At 42.1% G+C, this 20,572-nt stretch overlaps 1 protein-coding gene across 2 annotated transcripts in view; it reads left to right on the forward strand.

Annotated features, from left to right (window-relative positions):
* The first annotated feature begins 529 nt into the window (after positions 1-529).
* Positions 530-20,572, forward strand: part of LOC135511616 (pro-neuregulin-3, membrane-bound isoform-like) — a 528,889-nt gene continuing 508,846 nt past the window's right edge. For both annotated transcript variants that reach the window (XM_064933101.1, XM_064933102.1), the window contains exon 1: positions 530-2,685. In XM_064933101.1, the coding sequence (XP_064789173.1) occupies positions 1,983-2,685 (703 nt within the window). In that variant the 5' untranslated portion in view covers positions 530-1,982. The remainder of the gene's footprint in view (positions 2,686-20,572) is intronic.

A 20,572-nucleotide genomic window follows, 5' to 3' on the forward strand; every position in this document is an offset into this window, starting at 1 on the left:
CTTGACAATATGGGCCTAGCTGTCAGAGCTTCTGGTCAATTCCCCAAACCACCATTTCCCTGTTAAACACTGATGAATGTTACATTTTTTCATTCATGTCACAACCCTTTCCACTTCAATGTTTTTCTCTTGAGTTAGATTTTACCCCTCTTCCTTTTATCTTGTCCTCCTTCTCTTACCATCTCAGCCTCATCCTTCCCTCCTCCTCTCTCTCTGTTCCAGATACATAACTGGGAGGCACCATGTGAGTGAGTGACAGTTCCTTGTGACTCTGCTCTGCCGGTGTTGCTAATGCTAAGATGCAGCCTGTTCTGTAACTGCCTCTGCTAATACTGCAGAGATTTGCCTAGGATCAGGCTCTCTCTCAATCTCTCTGCACTCTTCCACTCCCTATTTTGTGCATGCATTCTTCATTGCGCTCTCTCACTCTCTCTCTTTCATCTCTCTCTCTCTCTCTCTCTCTGTGTATGTTAGGAGAGAGAGAAAATCTCCCCAGTGCTGGTGGAGCTAGCAGGTGCAACCTCGTCTCTCTCTTTCACTCCTCCTCCCTCTCTGTCTCTCTCTCCCTCTTCCAGTGTGCACTGTGCGTCTATGCTTTTTTTTTTCTCTCGTTTGCATTCGCTCTCTCTCAGCATCGGCAGCAGCAGCACAGGATAGCAGCTGTCTACCTGACTAGAATACCAAGCCATCTGATCTGCTAGATCAGCATCATCGTCTAAAACCACAGGAGTGTCAGGCTGTAAAGCTGCAGCGTCCGCGGTGGAGATCTCTAATCATCCGGTAGCAGTCCCTAATGGGACAGAAACCAGCCAAAACTGCAACAAATCACAACATTGACTAGAGGGCTGCAATTCCTCATAGAGGGACCTGAGGTAGAGGAGCCGGGAGAAGAGCTGTACTGGGTGATTTTCAACTGCTCCCTCTATCTTTCTATATATCCTTTACTGTCTTTTTCTGAGAGGATCCTTATCTTTTCTCTCTCTTCTTCTTTCTCTCAGTACGGGAATGTAGCTGGCGGATAAGGGCAGGTTTCTAGGTCTCTGCTGCATTAACAGGCAGCGCACAGAGACAGCAGGGCGCTGAGTGGACAGCTTGGGGAACCTGAGGAACGGGATAAAGCATTGCAAACGACAGATTTATCCACCCTTCTCTTCTACCTCCACCACCCACCCCTCCTTTTCTCTAAGCTCCAGGGTTATTTTTTCTTCTTGTTGCCATCAATTGATTTTGTATTTTTCCCCACTGGAGAATAGCAAGCAACTGAGTGCTGGGAGTGGGCTTGGATTTTCTCCAAAACATAAAAGGAGAATCCCTTGTGAGGGGGGATGTTGTAGACAGCGGGGTCTGGAGAGGGAGCAACGACACACCCATGGCTGATCTCTCTTCTCTCTGATGGGAGGGACAGGTTTCTGGGGCTGGCTAGCTGACTCAGCTAAGGCGAGAGAAACCCAGGATCATATCTGCCTTGCCTGCTGAGAGGCGGGAATCAGAACCACCCCTGCAAGTTTTTCTCAACAGCATCCATAACAAAAACGCCCCATCTTGGAATATTGACGGTGGAAAAGAGAAAGGGTGCGAAATAGAGAGGTTTGGGTTTGATCAGTGTGCAGGTGCTGCGACAAGGTGTCTTAACAGACGGATTTACAGCTGTTTGTCCCTCACTGTCTCCTTTCTATTCTCCTCTTCATCAATTCTTTTTGGATTGTCCTTGGAGTTGGATGTCTGGGTTGCTTTTGGACAGGACTCAAACTGGACAAAAGATCATTCCGCATCTACATCAGATTGTTTCACCTCTGTTGTGTGTCTCTGAGTTTGTCTGAGTGTTTGTCTGTACGTTTCTGTGTATGTATGTGTTTGTGACCATCTCATTGTGTGTGTTTCTTTCTCGATGTCCGGCATTGCCGGCTGCCATTCTGGCTCGTGCTTCCCATGCCTGTCATGCACCTGGCCCCAAGATTAACCCTTGCTAAGCCGTGCGCAGGATGAGCGAGAGCTCCAGAGCAGTCACATCCGGGGTGGTGATCCTGGAGGAGTGTCCAGAGGGGAGTAGGGAGCGAGAGCAGGCCCAAGGCCAAGAGCCAGGGCCCCTGCGCTGTGGAGGCTGTATCGTGTGGCCCCGCCAGCAGACATGGCTATGTGTGGTCCCTCTGCTCATAGGCTTCATTGGCTTGGGTCTAAGCCTGATGCTGCTCAAATGGATTGTGGTGGGCTCTGTTAGGGACTATGTGCCTACAGATCTGGTGGACGCTAAGGGTATAGGACAGGACCCCATGTTTCCCCCCCATCTCTCCAAGCCCAGCACCTTCCCCAAGAACTCAGACACTACCACTACTACCATGGCAAACCCCACCTCAACCACTGTCACAGCGGTGATGGGCAGAACTCGAACTGTTGTCGCATACCACCCCAGTGGCACCACCACTTCTGCCAAGGTGGGTGATGCATCAGGCAGCCAAGTTACAACTCGCAGCACCACACAACGCCAAGGCAACTCTGGGGGCAGAGGACCACAAGGCCCTGTTATTACCACAACCACCGCTGCGCCAGTTGCCATTTTTACCACCTCTAGCCCCTCTCCTTTTAACCCCACCGTGCTGCATGACTCCACAGAAATGTGGACGCACAAGCACTCCATGGAGAGGCCTGCCACCACCACCACACGGACCCATGTGAACCGAAAAACATGTAAGTCACAGCTATCTCTAATTCCTGCTGAGTTTTGGAAAAATCTAGAGTATCTTTTTTAATCAAGACACAAAACGCCTGTGTAATAGAAGCTTAATCCTGAGAATAATTGTTGTATAGTGTATAGTGTGGTCATGTGTTCTATAGACGTTTTTACGACATGAAATTCACAAAGGGAAACATTCTTTTTGGATAAAATATGAATATACTGCTGTTGTGGTTGTGGCTGGTAACTCCCACTGTGGAAGGATAGAAGCTGCAGGAATTAATGATCCAGTGTAATGGATTGATCTATTGAGGGGCATCTGCATCGTTTGGTTTTCAGGGAAGTTTAATGTAAGCATTCTTGCCAGGTTCCATATTCTCTTTTAAAAGCTATAGGGGGAAATGCAGTGTTTCCTCTAGATCATTTTTTTGCTGGGGTGGCAAAGGTCATAAAGGAAGGGGGGGGGGGGGGGGGGGTTACGGAGGCATGCCCCCCCCTCCAGTTATTTTTTAAAATGCATAAACATTAAAAAAATATTTGACCATAGCCCAGGGGTAGGCAAAACTGGTCCATGTTTTTGATTTAACCGACTTGGAAAACCAAATGTGTTGAATTTAGGCATTGAACTGATCAATTAGCTCAGTTGATTGCCTAGTTGGAACAAAATCCTGCTGTACCTACGGCACTCCAGGAACAGGGCAGATGTCCTATTAGCAATAAGCAGGTTTTTTGTTCATGGAGCTCAGAGAAATGCTGCAATTTTTAAGCACATTTTCTGCAATTCAACACATGATGCCATTAAGCTAACCTAACGTAGCAGGCATAAAAGAGTGGTCCATTTTCTTTTCTACAAACTTTGTCTGATATTAGTCGTTTACACTGAAAGGGTTTTCCTTCACGAAATGTCCCCTGCGTGTGGTGGCAACAATTTAGCAGCAGCGTTGCGCCACTGCTAAATGAATACAGGAGAAACAAAAAACCATCCCATGTGTCATGATGAATGCACTAGAATGGCGTAATATTCTGCAACTTTGCCCCTAAGCAGGAAGTACGTTTTCATGTGTCTGATCACTGCATTTATAGGTAATGGCTTCCAGTAGAGCAAATCTAAATGAGATTTGAAGGGAATAAAAAGGGAGAAGTGTTTTTAGTTGTGTAGGCAAGCTGAATTTAAAGGGATTGCTAAATTTAAAGACTATAAATTCACATTTTGTTGAATTAGTAAGGCTGGATTGGATTGACTTATCTTTGCCAAGCTTTCAATGAGCAAGGCCTCCAGTATGCATGTTCAGTATAACACAGTTGATTAGCCTATTTACTGTACTAAGACTGGATCAATCGGTAAACAGCAATGATATGCTCTCCAGGTTCTATCCACCCTGCTGTCCTTGACTCCGGTCGTTGGATCACCATAGCCTATTGATTTGTGCAAGAGGGATTTTCTTACAGTGATCAATCAACTTTGTACCTATGACTGCAGGCCTTATGTTAATGCTGGAGCATCTCAGTGTCTGCGCTTCTGCAAGAGTAAATCATTTTGCAAAAAGTGTTACATTTCATTCTCTGATGTGCACTCTTCCTTCTGCCATACTTATACACTTCTGCCATAACATATACACTCCTAGTAATTACACAGACAGCATAGCTACAGCTGTAAATATAGCGGTACGATGGGAATTCGACAGCAGATGTCAACCAGTATATATTAGTGTTGACCGATGTTATAGAGACACAGTTGTTATGGAATTTATTCCATTGATTCCATTGTGCTCAACGGCAATCATAAGCATTAGTCCAACGATAGATATCATTTCCCCATCACATTGTCTATTTTGATCCTTGAACTACACAAAGCTGAGCCTGTGTCAAGTTATCAATAAATGTACGCTCAAGTCCCTTGCCTGTCTACTGCTGGTGTTGTATTATTAAACATTCATTTATTAATTAACCATTTTAAGAAAGCCATTTCTTGAGCTCCCGAAAACCGTTATGCCCCAGTGATGGATATCCCAAGGAAAATAACTTCTCCAGTATGCTGCAGCAGCCAACTGTAATCTCACTTGCCCTTCGCCCTATACCCTGGCGAGGCAGGGTAGCCTAGTGGTTAGAGCATCGGACTTGTAACCGAAAGGTTGCAAGTTCAAATCCCTGAGCTGACAAGGTACAAAATCTGTCTTTCTGCTCCTGAACAGGCAGTTAACCCACTGTTCCTAGGCTGTCATTGAAAACAAGAATTTGTTCTTAACTGAATTGCCTCATAAAATAAAAATCTTCCATCCTCCCACACACTGTTCACAATTTCAAAAGTGCATCTTTTCCTTAATATTTAGATGTGCTTTTTGTATATACTGAATTACCCTAATTAATGTAGTGCCTATCTTATCACACATTCATTCATTTAAATGGAAGGCGCTTACACTGATAACTTCCACTCCACGCAATACATTCTGAACGCGAATATACTTAAAACTATGAATACTATCAACAAAAAAGGTCAGTTCAGTTCCTACACAAGTCTTTATCTGGTTATTTTTCGGTACTAGAAGGATGTTCTACCCCCAGAAAGACAACACATGTTTCTAATGACTCGACTAGAAGGTGTGTAAGTGTATATTTGCTAAGGATTACTTGTCCACTTGTCGGCCCGGATGACCTCTTCCATGGAGAGAGTGTATGTTCAGGTGGCCTTTCAGCAGTAATGCAGTTTGAAAGGGATGTTACTTTGTCCTAGGCATTGAATATTGGATCAGGGTGTCAAGCCGCCATGCTTTGGCATCACTTGCCGGCACTCTGCTAGATTGCATTTCACCTAAGCCAACTTTAATTCAGATGAATTTCTTATCACTTTGGAGGAGCAGCACAAAAGAATTGCACACCTATCAGTCACACCCATGATGCGGTTACAAGCATCACTGTAGTTGGGATTGTATTGATATACAGTGGTTTGTACTGTATAAGACTGTGTTCATTGAGACGTTGTCACTCAATAGATTCTATAACATACAATAGGTCTACCCATCAAACGTGTGTTGTTTTTCAAGTAAAACACACCATATTAGCCTGTGTTTCACAGACGTAATTTATTGCTTCTTTATTCTATGGATTTGACAGTCCAAAGTGGAATCAGAGCCCTTTATGATCTGATGGGTGCTATAAACAAGATTTATTAGGATCTCTTCAATCCTCTCGTGCCTCTAGTCTAAGAGGAAGGGGTGCCCATTCCCATTTTTGGTGGGCATATTCCTCCTCATGAGTCTTCAGGCAATTCAATATACTGATCCACAGATCCAGCTACAGTACAGGAAGAGTAAACATTAACCTTATCATCAACTGACATTAACTTATGTGTTGTCCGTCTGATTTTAGGTCAGATTTAATAAAAGTGTATAACAGTATAGAGTTAAAGTCGGAAGTTTACATACACTTAGGTTGGAGTCATTAAACCTAGTTTTTCAACCACTCCACACATTTCTTGTTAACAAACTATAGTTTTGGCAAGTCGGGTAGGACATCTACTTTGTGCATGACACAAGTCATTTTTCCAAAAACTGTTTTGAGACAGATTATTTCACTTATAATTCACTGTATCACAATTCCAGTGGGTCAGAAGTTTACATACACAAGGTTGACTGTGCCTTTAAACAGCTTGGTAAATTCCAGAAAATTATGTTATGGCTTTAGAAGCTTCCGATAGGATAATTGACATAACTTGAGTCAAATGGAGGTCTACCTGTGGATGTATTTCAAGGCCTGTCTTCAAACTCAGTGCCTCTTTGCTTGACATCATGGGAAAGTCAAAAGAAATCAGCCAAGACCTCAGAAGAAAAATTGGAGACCTCCACAAGTCTGGTTCATCCTTGGGAGCAATTTCCAAATGCCGGACATTACCAAATTCATCTGTACAAACAATAGTACGCAAGTATAAACACCATTGGACCACGCAGCCGTCAAACCGCTCAGGAAGGAGACACGTTCTGTCTCCTAGAGATGAACGTACTTTGGTGAGAAAAGTGCAAATCAATCCCAGAACAACAGCAAAATACCTTGTGAAGATGTTGAAGAAAACAGGTACAAAAGTATCCATATCCACAGTAAATCGAGTCCTATATCGACATAACCTGAAAGGCCGCTCAGCAAGGTAGAAGCCACTGCTTCAAAACCGCGACACAAAAAATGACTACGGTCTGCAACTGCATATGGGGGCAAATGTCGTACTTTTTGGAGAAATGTCCTCTGGTCTGATGAAACAAAAATATAACTGTTTGGCCATGACCATCGTTATGTTTGGAGGAAAAAGGGGGAGGGTTGCAAGCTCAAGAACACCATCCCAACATGAAGCACGGGGGTGACAGCATCATGTTGTGGTGGTGCTCTGCTACAGCAGGGATTGGTGTACTTCATAAAATAGATGGCATTATGAGGGAGGAAAATTATGTTGATATATTGAAGCAACATCTCAAGACATCAGTCAGGAAGTTAAAGCTTGGTCGCAAATGGTTCTTCCAAATGGTCAATGACCCCGAGCATACTTCCAAATTTGGAGCAAAATGGCTTAAGGATCACAAAGTTAAGGTATTGGAGTGGCCATCACAAAGCCCCGACCTCAATCCTATAGAAAATGTGTGGTCAGAACTGAAAAAGCGTGTTTGAGCAAGGAGTTCTACAAACCTGACTCGGAGCAATGCTCTGTCATGAGGACTGGGCCAAAATTCACCCAACTTATTGTGGGAAGCTTGTGGAATGCTACCCGAAACATTTGACCCAAGTTAAACAATTTAAACGCAATGCTATTCAATACTAATTGATTGTATGGAAACATCTGACCCACTGGTAATGTGATGAAAGAAATTAAATCTGAAATAAATCATCTTTACTATTATTCTGACATTACACATTCTTAAAATAAACTGGTGATCCTAACTGACCTAAAATAGGGGATTTTTACTAGGATTAAATGTCAGGAATTGTGAAAAACTTAGTATAAATGTATTTGGCTAAGGTGTATGTAAACTTCCGACATCAACTGTACCTTGTGTATGCGTGCCAGCTTGAATGTGTGCCGACAAGGTGGGGATGGGGTGATCTAGTTGTGACTCAGCTGCGACCCCTAGACTAGTGAAATCTGAGATGAATGGCTCATCCTTGAAATCAGATTGCTCCCCACCTCAAAGAGGATTTATGGGCATCTCCTGGACATGTCCCTTTTTGGAGTTTGGTGGTCAAATCATCATATTGTTCAGTATGTTCCTAGAATCATAACCTGAACTATTTTAGTCCTTGGTATTTAATATCAATGCAATAGCTTGTATTGCAATGTTAAGATGGAGATGTTAAAGAAGTATTGCATGGTTAAAGCCATTGCCAAAGTCAGAATGCTGAGATTCTTCCCAGACTGCCTTCCAATATATGACATGCTGGGAATTTTAACATGCTAAGAGATTTGGGAATTAGATCAAAGTACATGCTGAATCAAAGCTGGGTGATCAGACATGGCTCCAGTCTCATCTATCATTGAGCTCGTTCATCAGTTAGTTAGACAAACAAGATGTGATTCTTAACTGGTCTCCCTTTTTGCACTCTCCCACACACTTACACTGACACCCCAACACACACACTTACACACATTGCATATGCCCACACACAAATAACATGCGAACACATGCATACTGACGCCACACACACACACACACACACACACACACACACACACACACACACACACACACACACACACACACACACACACACACACACACACACACACACACACACACACACACACACACACACACACACACACACATGCTGCTGCTACTGCCCATTATATATCCTGTTGCCTAGTCACTTTATCCCTACCAATATGTAAATTGCTACAGTACCTCAATTAACTAGTACTGGTACTTCCTGTATATAGCCATGTTATTTTCACTTGTTATTGTTATTCGTTATTCACTTTGTATTTTTTCCTCATGTCACTATCTTAAACTCTGCATTGTTGGAAAATAACCCGTAAGAAAGCATTTAACTGTTAGTCTACAGCTGTTGAAGCATGTGACAAATACAATTTGATCTTCATCATTATTGATAGTTGGTTATAGGCCTAGCTCAAGGAGTGCTTCCATTAAAATATTGTATTAAGGCTTGCTCAATCACCAAGTCTTGAAAATGGTTGCCCTGTGACAGTAACAATGGCCAAATCAAATGATTTATTATGAATAGTCAAGCAGGGGTTCTCATTAAGCTGATTTGAATTTGCATTTCAATCTATTTGAATACTTCTGACCCTGCATCTCTAACAGCATGCAGAAATACACTCTCCTGCAGTGCCATTAGATTGAATTCCTCTCTGAAGCTGTCTCAATAAAGCTTCAAGTCACATTGATTTATCCTGCTGAAATGTCCTAAGGAGGGAAGAGCCTTTTACATATGAATGTGCAGAAAAGGAAACATGTTCAATAAGTAGAGGAACATTTGAATAATTGGCGATGCCCTATGACAACAAAAAATAAACACTGAAAAATGGCTTATGGTTTATAAATCGGATAGAAGAGATATGGATATAAGCAAGACAATATGACACAGTGTAACATCTCAATTGTCTGAGAGCTGACAAGGTGTTTTCTAAAGATGTTTCACCAGGAGATGCTCCATTGCTTCTTTAAAGCAGGGCAACCCAGGGTAGCCTTAACTGAACACAGCAACTACCTTCCTCTGCCCAGTAACATGTCTAGCAATCCCATTGCTCCCAAAGATGATGGAGTACAAAGCGGCTGAATGCTAGAGATGTATCCTTTTTATCAGAGGGGCTTTTGATAATGAATTCCGTTGTAAGCAGGCCTGATTAGATGAGGTTCCCCGCATGTCTATGGCTGCGAGATGTGAGATCAGTTAATATGTTTTGGATTGCAGACCCCAGCTCCACTTGTCCTCCAGAGATGGATTGCCACTTTACTCCGAACAGGGACAACAAAGAAGTGTTCATCCTTACTGATGACAGTATGCAGAAATGATGCAATGCCCCAGCCTAGTGATTGTATTATAGGCTAACATTAGTAATTGCCACTTTTCGAGGTTGCAGAAAGAAACAATTTGTCTATCATTCCTGGAATGTTAATTTCTGGAGCAACCATACTGTAGCCTACCTTGTATTTTTCTTGGACATCAGAAGCACTGTTTGAACTCCACTTCAAATGCTGAAAAAGCATGTCCCATTGCCTACACAGAAGTAAGGGTGATAATTATGAGGTATTGCCCTATTATCTACCATAGGCATTATGAATAATAAAATGCTGCTGTTTCTGGTGCAGTACTTATTGTGATTTGTTTGAGCAGCCCATCTTCCTAGTTTAAATACGGTAGTAGATACAGTATAATATCTCTATCAGGCTCTTAAAGAGATTGTATAGGTTTATCAGAATGTTTAGAATGGAGGCTTTCCTTAGGAGCTATGTCTTCAATATCAGCATATCAGTAAATGTCAAAGCTGTGGTCAAACATATCCCCATGTCTTCAATATCAGCATATCAGTAAATGTCAAAGCTGTGGTCAAACATATCCCCATGTCTTCAATATCAGCATATCAGTAAATGTCAAAGCTGTGGTCAAACATATCCCCATGTCTTCAATATCAGCATATCAGTAAATGTCAAAGCTGTGGTCAAACATATCCCCATGTCTTCAATATCAGCATATCAGTAAATGTCAAAGCTGTGGTCAAACATATCCCCATGTCTTCAATATCAGCATATCAGTAAATGTCAAAGCTGTGGTCAAACATATCCCCATGTCTTCAATATCAGCATATCAGTAAATGTCAAAGCTGTAAATGGTAAATGGTCAGTATAACATATCCATTGTGTTATTTTGCAGATATTTTATATTTTATCTGACGTTCTCCTCTTCCTGCAATTCAATCATTCTTATGAATGAACAAGACATCCAGGGAATTTAATGTACAGATGATCTACTAGGCCTATCAATATTCCTAGAAATGTAGCATATACATTATTTAAATACTGTATGTTCAATATGCATTCATACAAATTGATTTAAAATATACCTCACCTTCACTTTTACAATTCCTACACCTTTCTATATCCTCTTGTAAGTTGGCTGCAAACTGTTTAACATCAGTGAGCAAGCAAATGTCAGTGTTTTGATTCTAGTCACGGTCAGTAGCTGGTGCTGTGGTTTGTAGCCTATTAATCTGTAACGGCTATGCGGAACCAAGCAGGTAAATGCGGGCCTTAAACAACAAGCAGCCTGGCCTGTCTGTCATGGGACACTAGCCGTCATTATTTATCTTAAAACATGATTTCACTGATTCAAGTCAAAGGCAAGTTCATCTATGCTCTGCATTGATTCAGTATGTCCCTCAAGGTCCATTTATGATTCAATTCTGTTTCATTTGATTCCATCACTGAGTAAAATATCACCTGACTGGAGTAATTGCTTCAGTGCTGAGCTTGCTCTACTTTGTTTTCAATTTCCCATAGTGTTGGTGTGCGTGTCTGGGAGTGTGCATGGAATGTTTTGGCATGGTGCACGAGAGAGTAAGTGTGCACATTTGAATGATCACTGATGACAGTGGCAAGAAAAGGTATGTGAACCCTTTGGAAATTCCTGGATTTCTGCATAAATGGGTCATAAAATTTGATCTGATCTTCATCTTGGTCACAACAATAGACACACAGTCTGCTTAAACTAATAACACACAAACAATTATATGTTTTATGTCTTTACTGAACACACCATGTAAACATTCACAGTGCAGGGTGGAAAAGGTATGTGAACCCTTGTATTTAATAACTGGTTGACCCTCCTTTGACAGCAATGACCTTATCTAAATTCTTCCTGTAGTTCCAGATCAGACCTGCACAACGGTCAGGAGGAATTTTGGACCATTCCTCTTTACAAAACTGTTTCAGTTCAGCAATATTCTTCGGATGTCTGGTGTGAACTGCTAACTTGTGCTATTACAGCATCTCAATCGGGTTGAGGTCAGGACTCTTGACTGGGCCACTCCAGAAGGCATATTTTCTTCTGTTGTTGATTTACTTCTGTGTTTTGTGTTGTTGTCCTGTTGCATCACCAAACTTCTGTTGAGCTTGAATTGGTGGAAAGATAGCCTTACATTATCCTGCAAAATGTCTTGATAAACTTGGGAATTCATTTTTCTGTCGATGATATCAGTCCAGGCCCTGAGGCAGCAAAGCAGCCCCAAACCATGATGCCCCCTCCACCATACTTTATAGTTGGGATTAGGTTTTGATATTGGTGTGCAGTGCCTTTTTGTCTCCACACATAGTGTTGTGAGTCCTTTCCAAACAACTCAACTGTAGTTTATTCTGTCCACAGAACCACATTGAGCATTCTGCACTGTGCTCATTTATAGGCAATTTGTCTTTCCGTGGACTGATGAACATCAAGGCTTTTAGAGATACTTTTGTAACCCTTTGCAGCTTTATGCAAGTCAACAATTCTTAATAATAGGTCTTCTGAGATCTCTTTTGTTCGGGGCATGGTTCACATCAGGCAATGCTTCTTGTGAATAGCAAACTCAAATTTTGTGAGTTTTTTTGATATAGCAAGTCAGCTCTAACCAACATCTCCAATCTCGTCTCATTGATTGGACTCCAGGTTAGCTGACTCATGACTTCAGTTAGCTTTTGGAGAAGTCTAGGGGTTCATTAGCCTAGGGGTTCACATAACTTTTCCAACCTACAACGTGAATGTTTAAATTATGTATTCAATACAGACAAAAAAAATACAATAATTGATGTGTTATTAGTTTAAGCACACCATGTTTGTATATTGTTGTGACTTAGACGAAGATCAGATCAAATTTGATGAGCAATTTATGCAGAAATCCAGGTACAGTAATTCCAAAGGGTTCACATACATTTTCTTGCCACTGTAGCGGCGTATATGTGCTGCCATGGCAGTCTTCTGGAGGATGGCTCTCCTATCCTTCTGTTTCCCCATTTCCGTTGTGTTGTCTCATATTTTAATTCTGTATTCCCATTCTCCCTGTTTCCCTATCATGATCTTCCCTGGACACCACGTTTTTATGTGCAATAACATACCTTGAGCTATTGAGAATCATCGTTAAATGAGCTTTCTGCCAATTATTTACACTAACTAATTTTAATCATACAGATTCAATTGCTGTTTTCTTGAATAAAAATGTATTCCATTAATTGAATGTGTGTGTGCCTGCGCGTAAGCATGTGTGTGTGTGTGTGTGTGTGTGTGCCAGTGCTTGTAGGTGCATAAACACATTTGGTTGTGTGTTCATATACATTATGTGAGTCATCTGAGGAAGTGAATGGCCATCTTGTGTCTTTGGCCTTTTGCCTCTCAGCAGTTTAGCAAAGCCCTATGTTCATGCGTAGGCTCTGATTATGAGTGCAGAGCATTTTGCTGCTGTTATTTTTAGCATTTAAGATCCATTTGAGCTGTGCATGCGGTGGGGGCCTGGTTCTCGCACAGGGCTCCTTTCTTTTCTCTTTACCCCACTTCACCCTTTCTTATTGGCATAGAGAGCTGTCTCTGTCAGCCAAAACCCATTAAGACTGTCCTGATGAGCAAACTGGGTTGATAAGAGGGTATTATTTCTCAATGGTTATTACTGTAAGACATGTTGATATCCGTGTGTTGAGCTGATTCAAAAGTAGGTTAAATGGTTGGTGTGTCAGCGAGCCGTCTGGGCCCCGTAGACACACCCATCCTACTCTCTTGTGAAATGGCTGTTGTTTAAACTTCACAGATGGGCAATGCACCCTTAATGGAACCCCCACAGTATCACAAAGAGAGACACACTCACCAAATGCTTAATAAGTGCAGTGCTCTGCTACACAGTTGGACTGACTGAGGGCCCTGCCTTTGGGGCAGTCTGTTACACTGCTTTCCTCTCCTGTCATGACAAGGAACAACCCGCTCAGTGTGCTTGCCAGGGTACTCTCACCGAGTGCAACTTTAGGCTATCAATACTTCCCATCCTCGGTCAGCACTCTTTCAACCTCTCTCTCTGTTTCTTTCTTTCTCTGTCTACCTCTTCACCTTTCACTCCCATCTCTCTCTTTTGTCATTCTTCCCCCATACTCTCTCCCTTTCTGTGCCCTCCATGCTTATATACGGTGTCAAATGTATCAGAGAGAAACTGTGTGCAGTGGTGGAAAAGTACCCAATTGTAATACTTGAGTAAAAGTAAAGATACATTAATAGAAAATGACTCAATTAAAAGTAAAAGTCACCTAGTAAAATACTACTTGAGTATAAGTAAAAAAACATTTGGTTTTAAATGTACTTAAGTGCCAAAGTAAATTGAATTGCTAAAATATACTTAAGTAAAAATAATTCACATTCCTTATATTAAGCAAACCATTTATTATTATTATTTTTAGGATAGCCAGGGGCACCCTCCAACACCGAGACCTAATTTACAAATGAAGCATGTGTTTCGTGAGTCCGTCAGATCATAGGCAGTAGAGATGACCAGGGATGTTCTCTTGAAGTGTGTGAATTGGACCATTTCCCTGCCCAGTTAAGCATTTAACATGTAATGAGTACCCCCAAAAAACTACTTAAGTAGTACTTTAAAGTATTTTTACTTGAGTACTTTACACCACTGTCTGGTTGTGACAGGCCTCAGCCCTGTGGCTCTCTGCTCCATGGCAGAGCTTAGATGGGGGTTATGGGAGAGTGACTCCACACAGCCACTGAGAGAGGCGGAGTCATCCATCTAGACTGTACACTATCCCTTCATCATCTTTGCCACAGCCGGCTCAATACATTAACATTGTCCCTGCTTCGTGAGACCCACCAGAAGGTGTTAAGATTGAGGGTGATGAATAGTGGATGTTTGTTGTTGTAGATTAGGATAGGAAGAAGCATGCTCAGCTGTTTGGTGGCTAGTGCATTGAGAAATGTGGGGCTGGCCACTGCGGAAGGAAGCCCCCTTTATAAGCCATAGGTGGCAGCTTCCGCTCCAATGTGTTTGGTTTACGCTGAGATGAACATGTCAGTGATGAAGCTGTCATAGGCCTGTCCGCCACCTCTCAAGAGTGACTGATGCCTCTGTTTCCCTAGCCTAGGAACGGGCATACAGGCAGAGCCGGTCCTGACCTCCCTAGAGCCCTAAGCGAAAATCTGCTAAGGGCCCCTCCTACCTGACACGTGAGCCATGTAAACCATTTGCCATTGCCACAGTCACACCTGACACCTCAGTGCTCCCACTACAATCCTCCCTCCTTTAAAACAGTTTGCTCCATCTGTCGGTCTAAGAATAAGTAGACCTATACAGAACAGAACAGAGGTATAAACAAACAATATTTATTGAATATAATATTTTCAATTGAATCTTAAGATAAGTGAATATTAACATTAACATATTAGACATTGTAGAAATAAACAAAATATAACACTGATTTTTGGCTCTGCTGCGGCTCTGCTGCCTGGTAATTAGTCCAGTCCTCACAATATTATACAATTAGCTTTGTCTATACAATGTAAACATAAGCATATAAGCAATGGCTGCAGCTATATGTCTTAAAATATACATTTTTTAAACATATACAGCTGTGTGACTCGCTTTGGCTATACAATGTAAACATAAGCCTATAGGCTATGGCTGCATCTATACAGTATGTCTCAAAATATTAAAATAAAACATATACAGCTGTGTGATTTACTTTAGTTCCCTCTACAGCCTGGGCATGTTCAGCATCAGTATGGGCACCAGTCTATCTGGAATGTCTGGAAGAAATTGAGAAAGTATGTCACATAGTTAGTTAAGCAGTCATTTACACAAACACACTTCTGCCATGCAATCTTAAATGTTACTAAGTGTGTAAACATTTGAATGTTTAAAATCGTACCTTCAAAATAGTCCTCTTCTGCACTTTCTTGAGGCAAAATCGTCAATGATGTCATCATAGGACATGTGTTTCCCCACGTCATGATTTATACTCATGATGGCCAGACCACTCAAATGTTCTTCTGACATGGAAGACCTCAGGTAGATTTTGATGCATTTTCATTTTGAAAAGCTCCTCTCTGCTTATGCTACTGTCACTGGTAGACTGTCTGCTCTTAGGGCAGTCCAAAGCTTAGGATAGTTCCTCGAGGTTTTTCTCACGGAGAAAGGAAAGCAGCTCAAAGGCAGTCATCTTATCTGATGGCAGATCAGGTAAATTCTGAATCTCGTGTGCCAGATCCATTCCGCTGAGGTCACAGTCATCTCTGAAGGTTAGAGTGTTTTCAACTTCCATGCAATGAGCCTTTAAAGATTCACTGGACATCTGAGAGGCAGTGCTGAAGGTCAGCAGCACTCCATATTTGGTTTTTACCTGGTTGAGTGTTTCAAATCTCTCATCCATGGATGTCACAACAGAGTCGACCACAATGTTGAAGTAGTTAATTTCAAGGTTTTTCAGTGCATCAGTCACTGGTGCATCAGGAGCCTCATAGCTGACATCCCTCTTGCTGTTCCTCAGCCTCCACATTAATGCTTTTGGCTTTTGTCTGGGAGGCCTTTGTATTTGAGATTAAATTCACTGCAATATCCAACTGCATTGAGGCAGATTGGAGAAGCTTGTTCACCTTGTTTGTCATTTTCAGTATCTCACACCATACGACACAGCAAATTAAGAAGCGGTAGGACTCAACTTCCTCTGAAAGTGCTTGTAACTCCACTTTGGTCACAGGGATCATTGATCGTCAGTCTGGCTTGTAATGCCTCCTGAACCTCAGAAGCCTGATACCTGTTGAATGAACACTTTGCAGCCTACTCTCCCATCTTGTGTCACTCCCTGACTTTACAGTTATGTTCACGTGTTTCTTCAAAACATTCCATATTTGTGTGCCAGCTGAAAAGAAGGTGAAGAGCTTTTGCAAATGCCCAAAAAACCCAACTGCATATTTTGAAGATTTGGCAGCATCTGCAATGACAAGGTTTAGAGTATGTGCTCCTCATGGGACGAACACGGCTCTGGGACTTTTTTGGAGCAGTCTGGCTTGTACTCCTTGGTGCTTGCCCTTCATGTTGGCACATTATCATAAGCTTGCCCTCTGCAATCTTCAAATGGAATCTTCAGCTCGTTCAGCTTATCTAAAATGACAGTGGACAGATTCAAGCCTGTTGTAACCTCAGCATTCACAAAGCACTCCTTGATCTCTGGCTTTCCCTTTAAAGCCACACTTCTCGGAATAATGGACATTTGCTCCTGGTGAATAATGTCAGGTGTACAGTCCAAGATAATGGAGAATTACTTTGAGTCTCTTACTTGAGTCACTATTGCTTCCAGAATCGTGTCACTCACAATCTGTATCAGCTCATTCTGTGTGCACTTCCCAAAGTAATGAGCATGTGTCTCTCCATCTTTAATTTTGCCGAGATGATTTTCCATAACGGGGTCAAATTTTGCCAGTAATTTAACCTCTTTTAGGAAGTTTCCATTATCTGGTAAGAAGAGTTTGTCTGATGGACCCCTGAATGCTAGGTTTCTTTCAGCCAGAGATACTTATTAAACGTGTAAGGACATCCCGCCATCTCTTTCTTTCAGCCTCCAAAATTGTAATTTGTATCTGGTCAAGAGTCTGTCCCCGACTTAGGTGCAGATCAAGTTCTCTCCACTTAATCATATTGTCTGTGTGTTCAGGACTATCCCCATGGTGTTTCAGAATGGCGTTGATATTTGACCAGTCATTCACGCCTTCCTTTATTGTTTTGTAGTCTTTTGTAGAAAAGAGTTTACAGCAAAAACAATACACTGTGTTGTTTTTGATTGAGTATGAAAGCCAGCTCCTGGTAATCGTTTCCCTATTTGACAGCTGTCTCTGTAATAATCCTGAATGGAAACCTCTTCTAGACTTGTCTTTAGGGTAAGAAAAATCCAGTTTTGGTTTGAATGGACCTCTGCGCACTAACTCAGTCCTCGAAAGTCCATTAAGACTGGGGGCTAATCTGCTTGGTCATTTGGTGGAGCAGCAACTGTTCTGTTAGGGTCTGAGTTGCTTGTATCTGATGCTAGATTATTTTTGTCTTGTTTTAAAATCATGTGCACCTGTGAGTAATGCCATCACGGCCATATATTGTCTGGACAGGTCCACATAGGGGTTGTTGTTTCATTTCATGCATGTGCATATGAACGCATGTTCACCCGCAATGCGGTTATCTTTCCCGAGATGCAGTTTATAAACACCATTGCCCGTTGGCGTTTATCAAACGTAATAAATAGTTTAATTTCACTCTCACTTTTGTCAGGCACAAAGTCACCGAACACAGCCCTGGAAGTGGCTGGCAAGCAAGCAAGACATAGACAGACCAAGAGATGCACTGCCCAGCTAGGTTAGAAAGACAGACAGACTAGAGAGAGACGCACTACAAGCTAGCACATCATCTTAACATTACTGTTATTTGCTGACATCAAACTTGGAGAAGAGAGAACGCAAGTTAACCTGATTGCTGTTCCCGCAACTCACTCTCATGGTGTTTTTTCTCTCTTTTCGTGACCAGAAGGATAGTTCCACTTCATCCTCTCATCGAAGTTGTAAACATTGACACCCGCTTTGACAAAGGGGGAGGCGGGGCCCTTGCGTAATTTGACGAGCCCTACGCAACTTGCGTAGTGAAGGTATAGGGCCGCCCAGCTCTGCATACAGGCACAATTAGTGGAGGACACTGAGAATAGGAGTCAAGGCCCCAGTTTAATCTGAAGTTCCTCAATCTTTTACCAAAAGCATATGTTGGGATGTGTCTCAATTTAAAGCTATACAGTACATCAACTAGAACTGTGCTTGGCTGTTGTTTCATGTTTCCCACTGTATTATTTTTTACATGCATAGTCACAAGTAAGATACTGCTGACCCTGTTCTAGAGTCAGGTCAAGGTAGCTGTGGGCTAACTGTGGTGTGATCTCAGCTGTTGAAGCAGGTGTGAAGACAGCTCTGCCCAAGGTGAAGTAAATCTCTAGCTTTTTGACTGAGGTAAATGAGAACCTGCCATACCTAGTCTATAATATCAGCATTGCTCCCATCACATCTACTGTAGGAGAAAGCTCACGGCTCCCCGAGAGACCGATTCTTGACTCACTGCCTGTAGCACCCTAGTCTGAATTATATATAACATGTTCATATAACATTTTCACATTTGATAACACTTTGTTAATTATATTATGCCCATGAAGTGTGGTATTGTACAGGTGAAGTGCATGTCTTAGAATATAATACATGAGATATATCTTATAATGTAGATGGTATGCAACAATATCAATGAACGTATTGCAGGCAAGTGATTGAGCGATAGCAAACATGTCACAACAGATGTGAATTACAACCCTGGCACTCTCTGCTATTTTGTGCTATTAGGAAATCATGCCCTTGTAAGATGAAATGGACTTCTGTGACGTGCATGGGAGCGCACACAAGGGTTACATACGACACACTGCTGTTCTCTTCAAAACAGTAGCTGTGCAGATAAAGTACTTCTGAGAGAGATGGACAGCATCTTAGGTCTATTTATTTTGTGTGCTGTGTGTGTGTGTGTGCGTGTCTGCTTGCGAGTGTGTGTTATATTGTGTGTGCGTTCATGCAACTGTGTGTGTGTAAGATGTTGGATGTTCTTTTAAGAGGGTGGTGTACATCTCTCTCTCTCTCTCTTTCTCTCTCTCTCTCTCTCTGAAAGATAGAAAAAAAGGGCCAAGAGAAGGAATAGACTGGGTTTTCAGAGAGACATGCAGTAAATTTTGTGTCATGACTAACGAGGAAGGGAGGTGTTAATAGGAGCAGCAATAGAGGAAAGCGACCTTGTTGTCGTGGCCTCTCCCTTCTACTGGACATGACTTCTGTCTGGGATGACGCAACCCTCTTATTAGAGAGAAAGGCCATTAACCCGCGGGCTTGGGTCTCTATGGGATTAATGTCATTTAGACTATTTTTCCCTCTCTCCAACCATTATCCGTTATCACAGAGTGAACTATTTGAAGTGTGGGAAGAGACAGGCAGATCTCTCTCTCACTTTCTCTCAGTCAACTCATTCTCTCAAAGCTGAACCCACAGAATAGTTTGGGGAGTTTCTCAGTCTCTAGAGTCTCCCCTGTAACATCTGTCACTATGTCACAAAACTCTTTCCTCTACCACGCTGTCAGTAAGTAAGATGGGCTTCCACAGTCTCTCTATTATTCTATCATTGAATAGACTTGCCTCCTTTACTTCATCTGAGTGGACTGACTGTTCTGTCCTAAACTATCAATGTGCAGTGGACTTTGTAATGGACTGCTCGTCAGTCTCCCTGTCAGTACTGGACTGTTTTCATCTGCCATTAGAATTCATGGCAAATGCCATCCGCTTCTGGAACCTTCTCAACCTCATTAATGCGGCCGGACCCTCAGGCATCCAGATCCAAAAACATATTAACCTTTAGCGAAATGCTTTCTTCCAAGCTTCTAATTTGCTGCGTTTTTCCACATCTATTCGGTGACAGATATAATTATTTTGGGATTTCAGGGTGCGTGATGTATGGCCTTGCATACAGGCCGAGCCGTGGCAGTTATTGCTCCTTTTTGACAGAGTGGGGAAAAAACAGCTCAGAGTGTACCCATATCTCAGGACCAACATATTTATAAATAATGAGTTGACAATGGTATATGGGCATAGAGGTGTGCATAATTGTAAGGCTCTCATTGGGTTTAGGATGTGGGTTACAGTACATAAACCATTCTAAATGCTATTTAAATGCTATGAAGACTTTTTGCTATGTTTTACACTACACTGGTTGTACATTCCAAATTGCTTATACATATTATTTTTCCTTTTCCATCCTCTCTAACTGATTTGAGAACAGTGGGCCTATCTGCTTCTCAATCCTGCATTTTGAGGAGCAGATTGTGTGCCTTGTGGACC

The sequence above is a fragment of the Oncorhynchus masou genome, chromosome 24 (assembly GCF_036934945.1).
Source record: "Oncorhynchus masou masou isolate Uvic2021 chromosome 24, UVic_Omas_1.1, whole genome shotgun sequence".
In the NCBI taxonomy this organism is placed as follows: Eukaryota; Metazoa; Chordata; class Actinopteri; order Salmoniformes; family Salmonidae; genus Oncorhynchus; species Oncorhynchus masou.